This window comes from Panulirus ornatus, chromosome 53, assembly GCF_036320965.1.
Source record: "Panulirus ornatus isolate Po-2019 chromosome 53, ASM3632096v1, whole genome shotgun sequence".
NCBI lineage: Eukaryota > Metazoa > Arthropoda > Malacostraca > Decapoda > Palinuridae > Panulirus > Panulirus ornatus.
The window spans coordinates 19,929,610-19,944,992 of record NC_092276.1 but is presented as its reverse complement, the minus strand read 5'-3'; the positions used below and the strand labels follow the sequence as shown (position 1 = coordinate 19,944,992).

Sequence of the window (15,383 nt, the reverse complement as noted above, 5' to 3'; positions counted from 1 at the left end):
CAGCCCACCGCTCCCTCCCCTTTTAGTCGCCTTCTACGACACGCAGGGAATATGTGGGAAGTATTCTTAATCCCCTATCCCCAGGGATATATTATTTTATTCTTTTATTATACTTTGTCGCTGTCTCCCGCGTTTGTGAGGTAGCGCAAGGAAACAGACGAAAGAAATGGCCCAACCCACCCCCATACACATGTATATACATACGTCCACACACGCAAATATACATACCTACACAGATTTCCATGGTTTACCCTAGACGCTTCACATGCCTTGATTCAATCCACTGACAGCACGTCAACCCCGGTATACCACATCGCTCCAATTCACTCTATTCCTTGCCCTCCTTTCACCCTCCTGCATGTTCAGGCCCCGATCACACAAAATCTTTTTCACTCCATCTTTCCACCTCCAATTTGGTCTCCCTCTTCTCCTCGTTCCCTCCACCTCCGACACATATATCCTCTTGGTCAATCTTTCCTCACTCATTCTCTCCATGTGTCCAAACCACTTCAAAACACCCTCTTCTGCTCTCTCAACCATGCTCTTTTTATTTCCACACATCTCTCTTACCCTTACGTTACTCACTCGATCAAACCACCTCACACCACACATTGTCCTCAAACATCTCATTTCCAGCACCTCCATCCTCCTGCGCACAACTCTATCCATAGCCCACGCCTCGCAACCATACAACATTGTTGGAACCACTATTCCTTGAAACATACCCATTTTTGCTTTCCGAGATAATGTTCTCGACTTCCACACATTCTTCAAGGCCCCCAGAATTTTCGCCCCCTCCCCCACCCTATGATCCACTTCCGCTTCCATGGTTCCATCCGCTGCCAGATCCACTCCCAGATATCTAAAACACTTCACTTCCTCCAGTTTTTCTCCATTCAAACTCACCTCCCAATTGACTTGACCCTCAACCCTACTGTACCTAATAACCTTGCTCTTATTCACATTTACTCTTAACTTTCTTCTTCCACACACTTTACCAAACTCAGTCACCAGCTTCTGCAGTTTCTCACATGAATCAGCCACCAGCGCTGTATCATCAGCGAACAACAACTGACTCACTTCCCAAGCTCTCTCATCCCCAACAGACTTCATACTTGCCCCTCTTTCCAAAACTATATATATATATATATATATATATATATATATATATATATATATATATATATATATATATATATATATTTCTTTTTTTCAAACTATTTGCCATTTCCTGCATTAGCAAGGTAGCGTTAAGAACAGAGGACTGGGCCTCTGAGGGAATATCCTCACCGGGCCCCCTTCTCTGTTCCTTCTCTTGGAAAGTCAAAAAAAAAAAAGAGGAGAGGATTTCCAGCCTCCCGCTCCCTCCCCTTTTAGTCGCCTTCTACGACACGCAGGGAATACGTGGGAAGTATTCTTTCTCCCCTATCCCCAGGGATAGATATATATATATATATATATATATATATATATATATATATATATATATATATATATATTCATTTATTTTATTTTGCTTTGTCGCTGTCTCCCGTGTTTGTGAGGTAGCGCAAGGAAACAGACGAAAAAAATGGCCCAACCCACCCCCATACACATGTATATACATACACGTCCTCACACGCAAATATACATACCTATACATCTCAATGTACACATATATATACACACACAGTCACATACATATATACCCATGCAGACAATTCACACTGTCTGCCTTTATTCATTCCCATCGCCACCTCGCCACACATGGAATACCATCCCCCTCCCCCCTCATGTGTGTGAGGTAGCACTAGGAAAAGACAACAAAGGCCCCATTCATTCACACTCAGTCTCTAGCTGTCATGCAATAATGCCCGAAACCACAGCTCCCTTTCCACATCCAGGCCCTACACAACTTTCCATGGTTTACCCCAGATGCTTCACACGCCCTGATTCAATCCACTGACAGCAGGTCAACTCCAGTATACCACATCGATCCAATTCACTCTATTCCTTGCCTGCCTTTCACCCTCCTGCATGTTCAGGCCCCGATCACTCAAAATCTTTTTCACTCCATCTTTCCACCTCCAATTTGGTCTCCCACTTCTCCTCGTTCCCTCCAAATCCGACACATATATCCTCTTGGTCAATCTTTCCTCACTCATTCTCTCCATGTGCCCAAACCATTTCAAAACACCCTCTTGTGCTCTCTCAACCATGCTCTTTTTATTTCCACACGTCTCTCTTACCCTTACATTACTTACTCGATCAAACCACCTCGCATCACATACTGTCCTCAAACATTTCATTTCCAACACATCCACCCTCCTCAGTACAAGCCTATCTATAGCCCATGCCGCACGACCATATAACATTACTGAAACTACTATCCCTTCAAACATACCTATTTTTGCTCTCGAAGATAACGTCCTCTCCTTCCACACATTCTTCTTCTCTCCTGAAACCTTCGCCGCCTTGCCCACCCTGTGACTCACTTCTGCTTCCATGATTTCATTCGCTGCTAAATCAACTCCCAGATATCTAAAACACCACTTCCTCCAATTTTTCTCCATTCAAATTTACATCACAATTAACTTGTCCATGAACCCAAATGAGCCTAATAACTTTGCTCTTATTCACATTTACTCTCAACTTTCTCCTTTTACACACTTTTCCAAACTCAGTCACTACCTTCTGCACTTTCTCACTCGAATCAGCTACTACAGATGTATCATCAGCAAACAACAACAGACTCACTTTCCAAGCCCTCTCATCCACAACAGACTACATACTTGCCCCTCTCTCCAACACTCTTGCATTTACATCCTTAACCACCCAATCTATAAACAAATTAAACAACCATGGGGACATCACACAGACCAACATTCACTGGGAACCAATCACTCTCCTCTCTTCCTACCCCTACACATGCCTTACATCCTTGTTAAATACTTTTCAGTGCTTCTAGCAACTTACCTCCCACACCATATACTCTTAAGACCTTCTACAAAGCATCTCTACCAACCCTATCATATGCCTTCTTTAGATCCATAAATGCTACACACAAATCTATCTGTTTTTCTAAGTATTTCTCACATACTATTTTCAAACAAACACCTAATCCACACATCCTCTACCACTTTAGAAACCACACTGCCCTTCCCCAATCTGATGCTCTGTACATGCCTTCAACCTCTCAATCAATACCCTCCCATACGATGCCCCATGAATACTCAACAAACTTATGCCCCTGTAGTTTGAACACCCGTCTTTATCCCCTTTGCCTTTGTACAATGGCACTATATATGCATTCTGCCATTCCTCAGGCACTCACCCTGATCAATACATACATTGAATATCTTTACCAACATCTATACTTACACTGAATATCCTTACCAACCAATTAACAACAAAGTCACACCCTTTTTTTTAACAAATTCTACTGCAATACCATCCACACCCGCTGCCTTGCTGGATTTCATCTTCCGCAAAGCTTTCACCACCTCTCCTCTCTTAACCAAACCATTCTCCCTGACCCCTCTCACTAAGCATACCACCCCAACCAAAGCACTCTATATCTGCCACTCTATCATCAAACACATTCAACAAACCTTCAAAATATTCACTCCATCTTCTCTTTTCATCACTACCTGTTATTACTTCCCAACTTGCCACTTCACTGATGTTCACATTCGTTCTCTTATCTTACTTATGTTATCTACCTCATTCCAAAACATCTTTTTATTCTCTCTAAAGTTTAAAGACACTCTCTCAACCCAACTCTCATTTGCCTTCTTTTTCAACCCTTGCACCTTTCTCTTGACCTCTTTCTGCTCTCTTTTATACATATCCCAGTCATTTGCACTTCTTACTTGCAAGAATCTTCCAAATGCCTCTTTTCTCTTTCTCTAAGAACTTCATTTCTTCTTCCCACCACTCACTACCCTTTCTAATCTGCCCACCTTCCACCTTTTTCATGCCACATGCATCCATTGCACCACCAATCAATGTTTCCCTAAATTCATCCCATTCCTCACCCACTCCCATCATATCATTTGCCCTCACTTTTTGCTATTCTACACTTAATCTCTCCCGGTACTTCCTCATACAAGTCTCCTTTCCAAGCTCACTTAGCCTCGCCACTCTCTTCTCCCCAACATTCTCTCTTCTCTTCTGAAAACCTCTACAAATCTTCCCCTTTGCCTCCACAAGATAGTGGTCAGAGGTCTCTCCAGCAGCCCCTCTCAGAACATTCACATCCAAAACTCTCTTGTTCACACTCCTATTAATTACCATTTAATCCAATAATGCCCTTTGACCATCCCTCCTACTCATATATGTATATTTATGTATATCTCTCTTTTCAAACAAGGTATTCCCAATCACTTTTGCTTTTTCAGCACAAAACTCCACAAGCTCTTTGCTATTTCCATTTACAACACTGAATACCCCATGTACACCAATTAAACCCTCAACTGCCATATTCCTCACCTTTGCATTAAATCACCCATCACTAAAACCTGGTCTCATGCATAGAATCTGCTAACACACTCACTCAGCTGCTCCCAAAGCACTTGCCCCTCATGATCTTTCTTCTCTTGAACAGGTGCATAAGCACCAATAATCACACATCTCTCTCACGATCCACTTTCAGTTTTACCCACATCAATCTAGAATTTACTTTCTTACACTCTATTACATACCCCCACAACTCCTTTTTCAAGAATAATGCTTTCATCAACCCCTGACTTTACTCCCAAGACTTTTCTAAACAACTCTTTCCCTTTAACTTGAGCTTCATTTCAGTCAGAGGCAGAACATCCAAGTTTCTTTTCTTAAACATAATACCTATCTCTCCTTTCTTCTCATCTTGATTGCATACACACGCATTCAGACACCCCAATCAGAGCCTTTGAGGAGGCTGAGCTCTCCCTGCTTGACTCCTTCTTCTTTTTCCCTTTTCAGAAACTAAAATACATGGAGGGATGGCTTTCCAGCCCCCTATTCCAGCCCCCTTTAATTGCCTTCTTCGACATGCAGAGAATACGTGGGAAGTATTTTTTCTCCCCCATCCTTCCTATCAATGATATATCTATGAAGTTCATTTACTTTCCTTGAGTGATTTCTGTATGAGACTGGTGGCATGGTTTGGTGACTGCCTATTTATAAGAACGAGGTGTGACAAGCCTTCATGACCTGCCTGCCTGTTGTCGCTGTCTGATGGGGTGGGGAGGGGTTGTGATTTCACCTCCCTGGTGTTACATGTGATATGACCCAACCTGGATCAAACCAAGCCCCTTCAGAAAACAAGCAAGAACATTATTCCTGAGCCATGGCATGCAAAGAGGTTTTTCAACCCTAACACTTCAATAAATACTCTTGTGATTATTATAGCAACCATTCTTTAAAAATATAGTATGAAATGTAAATAAATGCATATGTCTAAAATAGATGTTACCAAACTCCACCTGCATGAGCTTAAACAGCAAAAGAAAAGTCAGCTTTGGTGAGTTTGTATTGTCTATCTATCTAATTATATCTCTGAAAGGTGCTCCCTCCAGGAACTCCCTTCAAGGAGGAGGCTATGACAAAAGAGTCTCTACTTATCCCTGTCCTTACATGCCTCCCTTGCACACCATTCCACATATTCTAGCCCCATCTCTTTGCCTCCAGTACTCTTCCACTCTATTCCCCCATGTAACAGGTGGTCTTCCTCTCACACCAGCCCCTTTAATCGAATTATCATGCAAACTCCTTATCAACTACCCATCTTACATTCTTTCCATATGCCTAAACCACCTCAAAATATTACATTTCACCCACTCTACGATTAATTTCCTTTGTACTCCCTGCCATACGAAAACTCTCATACACCCTCTCATTACTCTCTTTATTTCATTTAGTCATACAATATGCTCTTCTCAAATAATCAATTTTCACAGCTGGGATTCTTGACCTCTGTGACTCATTCCATGTTCATATTTCAGCTGCATAGGTTAAGGTCTGGAGGACTATGTTGTCCCTTAATAATTTCTTCTCTTCCATACTTACACTTCTACCCTTCAATGTTCTACTAAAATATCCAATGACTCTCCTATTCCCTGTATTACACTCTCCCTCTGTATCACCAAACTCATCATGATAGCTCCTATATACTTAAATTCTGTCACCACTCATAGTCTTTCTCCTCTCCATATGTACAACACAGCTTAGCACACTTTCTTCTCTCACCATATAGGGCTTTACAAAAGCTATACTTTCACTCTCACCTTTAAAACACCATTACATTACTTTACTCACATTTACCTTTAATCACCTATGCTTACAAACAACATAAAACACACAACCTTTTGCAACTCCTCTTCACTCTCAGCAAATAACACTGTATCATCCACAAACAGGCTTGTCACTAGCCACCATATCTCACAACCACACTCCATCTCTACAACCCTTTTCCCTAGTTTTGCTTTCATCTCTCTTAACTCCATTTGCATACATGTTTAAAAGCTCGTGTGAATTCACACAGTCTTGCCTCACACCCAAATGTATATCCAAAATTTCACACAATTCTTCATACACTTTTACACAGGCACTTGCTCCTCTTTCACACCATCCAACAGCTGTTCCCCTGTACCATATATCCTTAAGACAGACCATAAAGCATTCCACTTGACACTGTCATACACTTTCTCTAAATCCACATAAGTTGTACCATTGTCAAGGGATGAAAAATGATACAAACTTCTCAAAGAACTTCTCATTCCAAAGAAATCCACCTTACTACTGAATGAGGACCAGCCTTGAAGCTGCAGGGGCCCCATAAAAGGGGTCTTGGAATTGTATCATAACATGACTAAAATTCGTCACTGTTATCAAATGAAGTTCACCACTTTGTACTAAAATCATAAATTCATATGTGCCTAAAACTGACATGAATGGTTTGAACACAAGCTTAAACATCCAGACATCCATTATCAAGCAAGAGTGTGTAAAACAAGAACTGTGGCTGATTCATGTGAGAAACTGCAAAAGCTGGTGACTGAGTTTGGTAAAGTGTGTGAAAGAAGAAAGTTAAGAGTAAATGTGAATAAGAGCAAGGTTATTAGGTACAGTAGGGTTGAGGGTCGAGTCAATTGGGAGGTAAGTTTGAATGGAGAAAAACTGGAGGAAGTAAAGTGTTTTAGATATCTGGGAGTGGATCTGGCAGTGGATGGAACCATGGAAGCGGAAGTGGATCCTATGAGGGGGAGGGGGCAAAAATCCTGGGAGCCTTGAAGAATGTGTGGAAGTCGAAAACATTATCTCGGAAAGCAAAAATGGCTATGTTTGAAGGAATAGTGGTTCCAACAATGTTGTATGGTTGCGAGGTGGGCTATGGATAGAGTTGTGCGCAGGAGGATGGATGTGCTGGAAATGAGATGTTTGAGGACTATGTGTGGTGTGAGGTGGTTTGATCGAGTAAGTAACGTAAGGGTAAGAGAGATGTGTGGAAATAAAAAGAGCGTGGTTGAAAGAGCAGAAGAGGGTGTTTTGAAATGGTTTGGGCACATGGAGAGAATGAGTGAGGAAAGATTGACCAAGAGGATATATGTGTCGGAGGTGGAGGGAATGAGGAGAAGTGGGAGACCGAATTGGAGGTGGAAGGATGGAGTGAAAGGGATTTTGTGTGATCGGGGCCTGAACATGCAGGAGGGTGAAAGAAGGGCAGGGAATAGACTGAATTGGATCGATGTGTTATACCGGGGTTGACGTGCTGTCAGTGGATTGAATCAGGGCGTGTGAAGCGTCTGGGATAAACCATGGAAAGCTGTGTAGGTATGTATATTTGCGTGTGTGGGCGTATGTATATACATGTGTATGGGGGTGGGTTGGGCCATTTCTTTCGTCTGTTTCCTTGCGCTACCTCGCAAACGCGGGAGACAGCGACAAAAAAAAAAAAATTCTATAAATCATTGTTTTTAACAGCAGAAGAATCTAAGCTTTACAAGACTATGAAAAACTAAAAGAGGTAAAAGTCCAAACGATAACATCAAACAACACTAACACAGAAGAGATCGGTAAACAGCTTCAGTTTTTTACTGGGCCGGTGTGATACATCTGTTTTTCCCAATGCAGTTTGAAGATGTTCTGCTCTGAGACCACACAGGTGAAGACCATTGGAAAAACTCTTTTGCAGTTCTGAAAAAAAAATCTATTTCAAAAACACAGGATTGTATATCAAAGACTGAAAATACATCATACAGGTTGAGTATCCCCTACCCAAAATACCGGGACCAGAAGCATTTCGGATTTCGGATGTTTTTGAATTTTGGAATATTTGCATATATATAATGAGATATCTTGCGGATGGGACCCAAGTCTAAACACAAAATCCAATTATGTTTCATAAACACCTTATACACATAGCCTGAAGGTAATTCATACACTATCTTTAGTAATTTTGCAAATGAAACAAAGTTTGCATAACATTGAACCATCAGAAAGATAAGGTGTCACAACCTCAGTCACCCATGTAGACAATCTGTGGTTATTTGGCATCACCTTCAATCCTGACTTTAAATTCATATGCTAATGATAAGCAATCATTTTCTTACACTAATTCATCCATAAGTAGTTAACAGTAAAAAAGTATGAAACATCATTACTACAATGAAAAAATGATGTGTTGTGGAATTTTCCACTTGTAACATCATGTCATGCTCAAAAGTTTCAGATTTTTTAGCATTTCAGATTTCAGATTTTTGGATTAGAGATGCTCAACCTGTACTGCATATTTGTGTAAATGATAATACTCTGATTCTTTTTTTCTTTTCTTTGTCGCTGTCTCCCGCGTTTGCGAGGTAGCGCAAGGAAACAGACGAAAGAAATGGCCCAACCCACCCCCATACACATGTATATACATACGTCCACACACGCAAATATACATACCTACACAGCTTTCCATGGTTTACCCCAGACGCTTCACATGCCCTGATTCAATCCACTGACAGCACGTCAACCCCGGTATACCACATCGATCCAATTCACTCTATTCCTTGCCCTCCTTTCACCCTCCTGCATGTTCAGGCCCCGATCACACAAAATCTTTTTCACTCCATCTTTCCACCTCCAATTCGGTCTCCCACTTCTCCTCGTTCCCTCCACCTCCGACACATATATCCTCTTGGTTAATCTTTCCTCACTCATTCTCTCCATGTGCCCAAACCATTTCAAAACACCCTCTTCTGCTCTCTCAACCACGCTCTTTTTATTTCCACACATCTCTCTTACCCTTACGTTACTCACTCGATCAAACCACCTCACACCACACATAGTCCTCAAACATCTCATTTCCAGCACATCCATCCTCCTGCGCACAACTCTATCCATAGCCCACGCCTCACAACCATACAACATTGTTGGAACCACTATTCCTTCAAACATAGCCATTTTTGCTTTCTGAGATAATGTTCTCGACTTCCACACATTCTTCAAGGCTCCTAGGATTTTCGCCCCCTCCCCTACCCTATGATCCACTTCCGCTTCCATGGTTCCATCCGCTGCCAGATCCACTCCCACATATCTAAAACACTTTACTTCCTCCAGTTTTTCTCCATTCAAACTTACCTCCCTATTGACTTGACCCTCAACCCTACTGTACCTAATAACCTTGCTCTTATTCACATTCACTCTTAAATTTCTTCTTTCACACACTTTACCAAACTCAGTCACCAGCTTCTGCAGTTTCTTACATGAATCAGCCACCAGCGCTATATCATCAGCGAACAACAACTGACTCACTTCCCAAGCTCTCTCATCCCCAACAGACTTCATACTTGCCCCTCTTTCCAAAACTCTTGCATTCACCTCCCTAACAACCCCATCCATAAACAAATTAAACAACCATGGAGACATCACACACCCCTGCCGCAAACCTACATTCACTGAGAACCAATCACTTTCCTCTCTTCCTACACGTACACATGCCCTACATCCTCGATAAAAACTTTTCACTGCTTCTAACAACTTGCCTCCCACACCATATATTCTTAATACCTTCCACAGAGCATCTCTATCAACTCTATCATATGCCTTCTCCAGATCCATAAATGCTACATACAAATCCATTTGCTTTTCCACGTATTTCTCACATACATTCTTCAAAGCAAACACCTGATCCACACATCCTCTACCACTTATGAAACCACACTGCTCTTCCCCAATCTGATGCTCTGTATATGCCTTCACCCTCTCAATCAATACCCTCCCATATAATTTACCAGGAATACTCAACAAACTTATACCTCTGTAATTTGAGCACTCACTCTTATCCCCTTTGCCTTTGTACAATGGCACTATGCACGCATTCCGCCAATCCTCAGGCACCTCACCATGAGTCATACATACATTAAATAACCTTACCAACCAGTCAATAATACAGTCACCCCCTTTTTTAATAAATTCCACTGCAATACCATCCAAACCTGCTGCCTTGCCGGCTTTCATCTTCCGCAAAGCTTTTACTACCTCTTCTCTGTTTACCAAATCATTTTCCCTAACCCTCTCACTTTGCACACCACCTCGACCAAAACACCCTATATCTGCCACTCTGTCATCAAACACATTCAACAAACCTTCAAAATACTCACTCCATCTCCTTCTCACATCACCACTACTTGTTATCACCTCCCCATTTGCGCCCTTCACTGAAGTTCCCATTTGCTCCCTTGTCTTACGCACTTTATTTACCTCCTTCCAGAACATCTTTTTATTCTCCCTAAAATTTAATGATATTCTCTCACCCCAACTCTCATTTGCCCTCTTTTTCACCTCTTGCACCTTTCTCTTGACCTCCTGTCTCTTTCTTTTATACATCTCCCACTCAATTGCATTTTTTCCCTGCAAAAATCGTCCAAATGCCTCTCTCTTCTCTTTCACTAATAATCTTACTTCTTCATCCCACCACTCACTACCCTTTCTAATCAACCCACCTCCCACTCTCCTCATGCCACAAGCATCTTTTGCGCAATCCATCACTGATTCCCTAAATACATCCCATTCCTCACCCACTCCCCTTACTTCTATTGTTCTCACCTTTTTCCATTCTGTACTCAGTCTCTCCTTCTACTTCCTCACACAAGTCTCCTTCCCAAGCTCACTTACTCTCACCACCCTCTTCACCCCAACATTCACTCTTCTTTTCTGAAAACCCATACAAATCTTCACCTTCGCCTCCACAAGATAATGATCAGACATCCTTCCAGTTGCACCTCTCAGCACATTAACATCCAAAAGTCTCTCTTTCGCGCACCTGTCAATTAACACATAATCCAATAACGCTCTCTGGCCATCTCTCCTACTTACATATGTATACTTATGTATATCTCGTTTTTTAAATATATATATATATCATCATTATTATTATTATTATTTTATATTGTCGCTGCCTCCCGCGTTTGTGAGGTAGCGCAAGGAAACAAACGAAAGAAAATGGCCCAACCCACCCCCATACCCATGTATATACATACATGTCCACACACGCAAATATACATACCCATACATCTCAATGTACACATATATATACACACACAGAGACATACATATATACACATGCACACAATTCACACTGTCTGCCTTTATTCATTCCCATCGCCACCTCGCCACACATAGAATAACATCCCCCTTCCCCATCATGTGTGTGAAGTAGCGCTAGGAAAAGACAACAAAGGCCCCATTTGTTCACACTCAGTCTCTAGCTGTCATGCAATAACGCCCGAAACCACAGCTCCCTTTCTGCATCCAGGCCCCACACAACTTTCCGTGGTTTACCCCAGATGCTTCACATGCCCTGATTCAATCCATTGACAGCACGTCGACCCCGGTATACCACATCGATCCAATTCACTCTATTCCTTGCCCGCCTTTCACCCTCCTGCATGTTCAGGCCCCGATCACACAAAATCTTTTTCACTCCATCTTTCCACCTCCAATTTAGTCTCCCACTTCTCCTCGTTCCCTCCACCTCCGACACATATATCCTCTTGGTCAATCTTTCCTCACTCATTCTCTCCATGTGCCCAAGCCATTTCAAAACACCCTCTTCTGCTCTCCCAACCACGCTCTTTTTATTTCCACACATCTCTCTTACCCTTACGTTACTCACTCGATCAAACCACCTCACACCACACATTGTCCTCAAACATCTCATTTCCAGCACATCCATCCTCCTGCGCACAACTCTATCCATAGCCCACGCCTCACAACCATACAACATTGTTGGAACCACTATTCCTTCAAACATACCCATTTTTGCTTTCCGAGATAATGTTCTCGACTTCCACACATTCTTCAAGGCTCCCAGGATTTTCGCCCCCTCCCTCACCCTATGATCCACTTCCGCTTCCATGGTTCCATCCGCTGCCAGAGCCACTCCCAGATATCTAAAACACTTTACTTCCTCCAGTTTTTCTACATTCAAACTTACCTCCCAATTGACTCGACCCTCAACCCTACTGTACCTAATAACCTTGCTCTTATTCACATTTACTCTTAACTTTCTTCTTTCACACACTTTACCAAACTCAGTCACCAGCTTCTGCAGTTTCTCACATGAATCAGCCACCAGCGTTGTATCATCAGCGAACAACTGATCACTTCCCAAGCTCTCTCATCCCCAACAGACTTCATACTTGCCCCTCTTTCCAAAACTCTTGCATTCACCTCCCTAACAACCCCATCCATAAACAAATTAAACAACCATGGAGACATCACACACCCCTGCCACAAACCTACATTCACTGAGAACCAATCACTTTCCTCTCTTCCTACACGTACACATGCCTTACATCCTCGATAAAAACTTTTCACTGCTTCTAACAACTTGCCTCCCACACGATATATTCTTAATACCTTCCACAGAGCATCTCTATCAACTCTATCATATGCCTTCTCCAGATCCATAAATGCTACATACAAATCCATTTGCTTTTCTAAGTATTTCTCACATACATTCTTCAAAGCAAACACCTGATCCACACATCCTCTACCACTTATGAAACCACACTGCTCTTCCCCAATCTGATGCTCTGTATATGCCTTCACCCTCTCAATCAATACCCTCCCATATAATTTACCAGGAATACTCAACAAACTTATACCTCTGTAATTTGAGCACTCACTCTTTGCCTTTGTACAATGGCACTATGAACGCATTCTGCCAATCCTCAGGCACCTCACTATGAGTCATACATACATTAAATAACCTTACCAACCAGTCAATAATACAGTCACCCCCTTTTTTAATAAATTCCACTGCAATACCATCCAAACCTGCTGCCTTGCCGGCTTTCATCTTCCGCAAAGCTTTTACTACCTCTTCTCTGTTTACCAAATCATTTTCCCTTACCCTCTCACTTTGCACACCACCTCGACCAAAACACCCTATATCTGCCACTCTATCATCAAACACATTCAACAAACCTTCAAAATACTCACTCCATCTCCTTCTCACATCACCACTACTTGTTATCACCTCCCCATTTGCGCCCTTCACTGAAGTTCCCATTTGCTCCCTTGTCTTACGCACTTTATTTACCTAATTCCAGAACATCTTTTTATTCTCCCTAAAATTTAATGATACTCTCTCACCCCAACTCTCATTTGCCCTCTTTTTCACCTCTTGCACCTTTCTCTTGACCTCCTGTCTCTTTCTTTTATACATCTCCCACTCAATTGCATTTTTTCCCTGCAAAAATCATCCAAATGCCTCTCTCTTCTCTTTCACTAATAATCTTACTTCTTCATCCCACCACTCACTACCCTTTCTAATCAACCCACCTCCCACTCTCCTCATGCCACAAGCATCTTTTGTGCACTCCATCACTGATTCCCTAAATACATCCCATTCCTCCCCCACTCCCCTTACTTCCATTGTTCTCACCTTTTTCCATTCTGTCTCCCGCGTTTGCAAGGTAGCGCAAGGAAACAGATGAAAGAAATGGCCCAACCCACCCCCATACACATGTATATACATACACATCCACACACACAACTATACTTACCTATACATCTCAATGTACACATATATATACACACACAGACATATACATATATGCACATGTACATAATTCATAGTCTGCCTTTATTTATTCCCATCGCCACCTCGCCACACATGGAATAACATCCCCCTCCCCCTCATGTGTGCTAGGTAGCGCTAGGAAAAGACAACAAAGGCCACATTCGTTCACACTCAGTCTCTAGCTGTCATGTAATAATGCCCAAAACCACAGCTCCCTTTCCGCATCCAGACCCCACAGAACTTTCCATGGTTTACCCCAGACGCTTCACATGCCCTGATTCAATCCACTGACAGCACGTCAACCTTGGTATACCACATCGATCCAATTCACTCTATTCCTTGCCCTCCTTTCACCCTCCAGCATGTTCAGGCCCCGATCGCACAAAATCTTTTTCACTCCATCTTTCCACCTCCAATTTGGTCTCCCACTTCTCCTCGTTCCCTCCACCTCTGACACATATATCCTCTTGGTCAATCTTTCCTCACTCATTCTCTCCAAGTGCCCAAACCATTTCAAAACACCCTCTTCTGCTCTCTCTACCACGCTTTTTTTACTTCCACACATCTCTCTTACCCTTACATTACTTACTCGATCAAACCACCTCACACCACATATTGTCCTCAAACATCTCATTTCCAGCACATCCACCCTCCTCTGCACAACTCTATCCAAAGCCCACACCTCGCAACCATACAACATTGTTGGAACCACTATTCCTTCAAACATAGCCATTTTTGCTTTCCAAGATAATGTTCTCAACTTCCACACATTCTTCAAGGCTCCTAGGATTTTTGCCCCCTCCCCCACCCTATGATTCACTTCCACTTCCATGGTTTCATCTGCTGCCAGATCCACTCCCAGATATCTAAAACACTTTACTTCCTCCAGTTTTTCTCCATTCAAACTTACCTCCCAATTGACTTGCCCCTAAACCCTACTGTACCTAATAACCTTGCTCTTATTCACATTTACTCTTAACTTTCTTCTTTCACACACTTTACCAAACTCAGTCACCACTGTAAACCTATGATGACATACATGGCTAAGACACTATAATAACTTTTATTTACTGTATGATATATAGATATTAGGGATATCATTAACCACAGGAAAAATATTGTGGGCAAATACAAAATGATCATATTGCTTGGTGCTTGGCCTAAGTTAGTATGTAGATGAAGGAAGAAGGTATCATTCATGTACTGGCTACATCAATTACCTGTCTTTATGTATCTAACTCAGTTCTGAATCCGACAGATATTCAGTGATTCTTGTCCAGTTGCTTGGGCATGAGATGATCATGAATTGAATTAGATGAAACAAACCAGGCAAGAAAAATACAATAGA

The 15,383-nt window shown here is 42.1% G+C and overlaps 1 protein-coding gene across 1 annotated transcript in view; it reads right to left on the bottom strand.

The window, feature by feature from the left end:
- The window catches only part of LOC139765298 (WD repeat-containing protein 17-like), a 446,388-nt gene that overhangs the window by 208,735 nt on the left and 222,270 nt on the right, over nucleotides 1–15,383 (bottom strand). Inside the window, exon 14 of the mRNA XM_071692684.1 lies at nucleotides 8,024–8,157. Within this exon, the coding sequence (XP_071548785.1) occupies nucleotides 8,024–8,157 (134 nt within the window). The remainder of the gene's footprint in view (nucleotides 1–8,023; nucleotides 8,158–15,383) is intronic.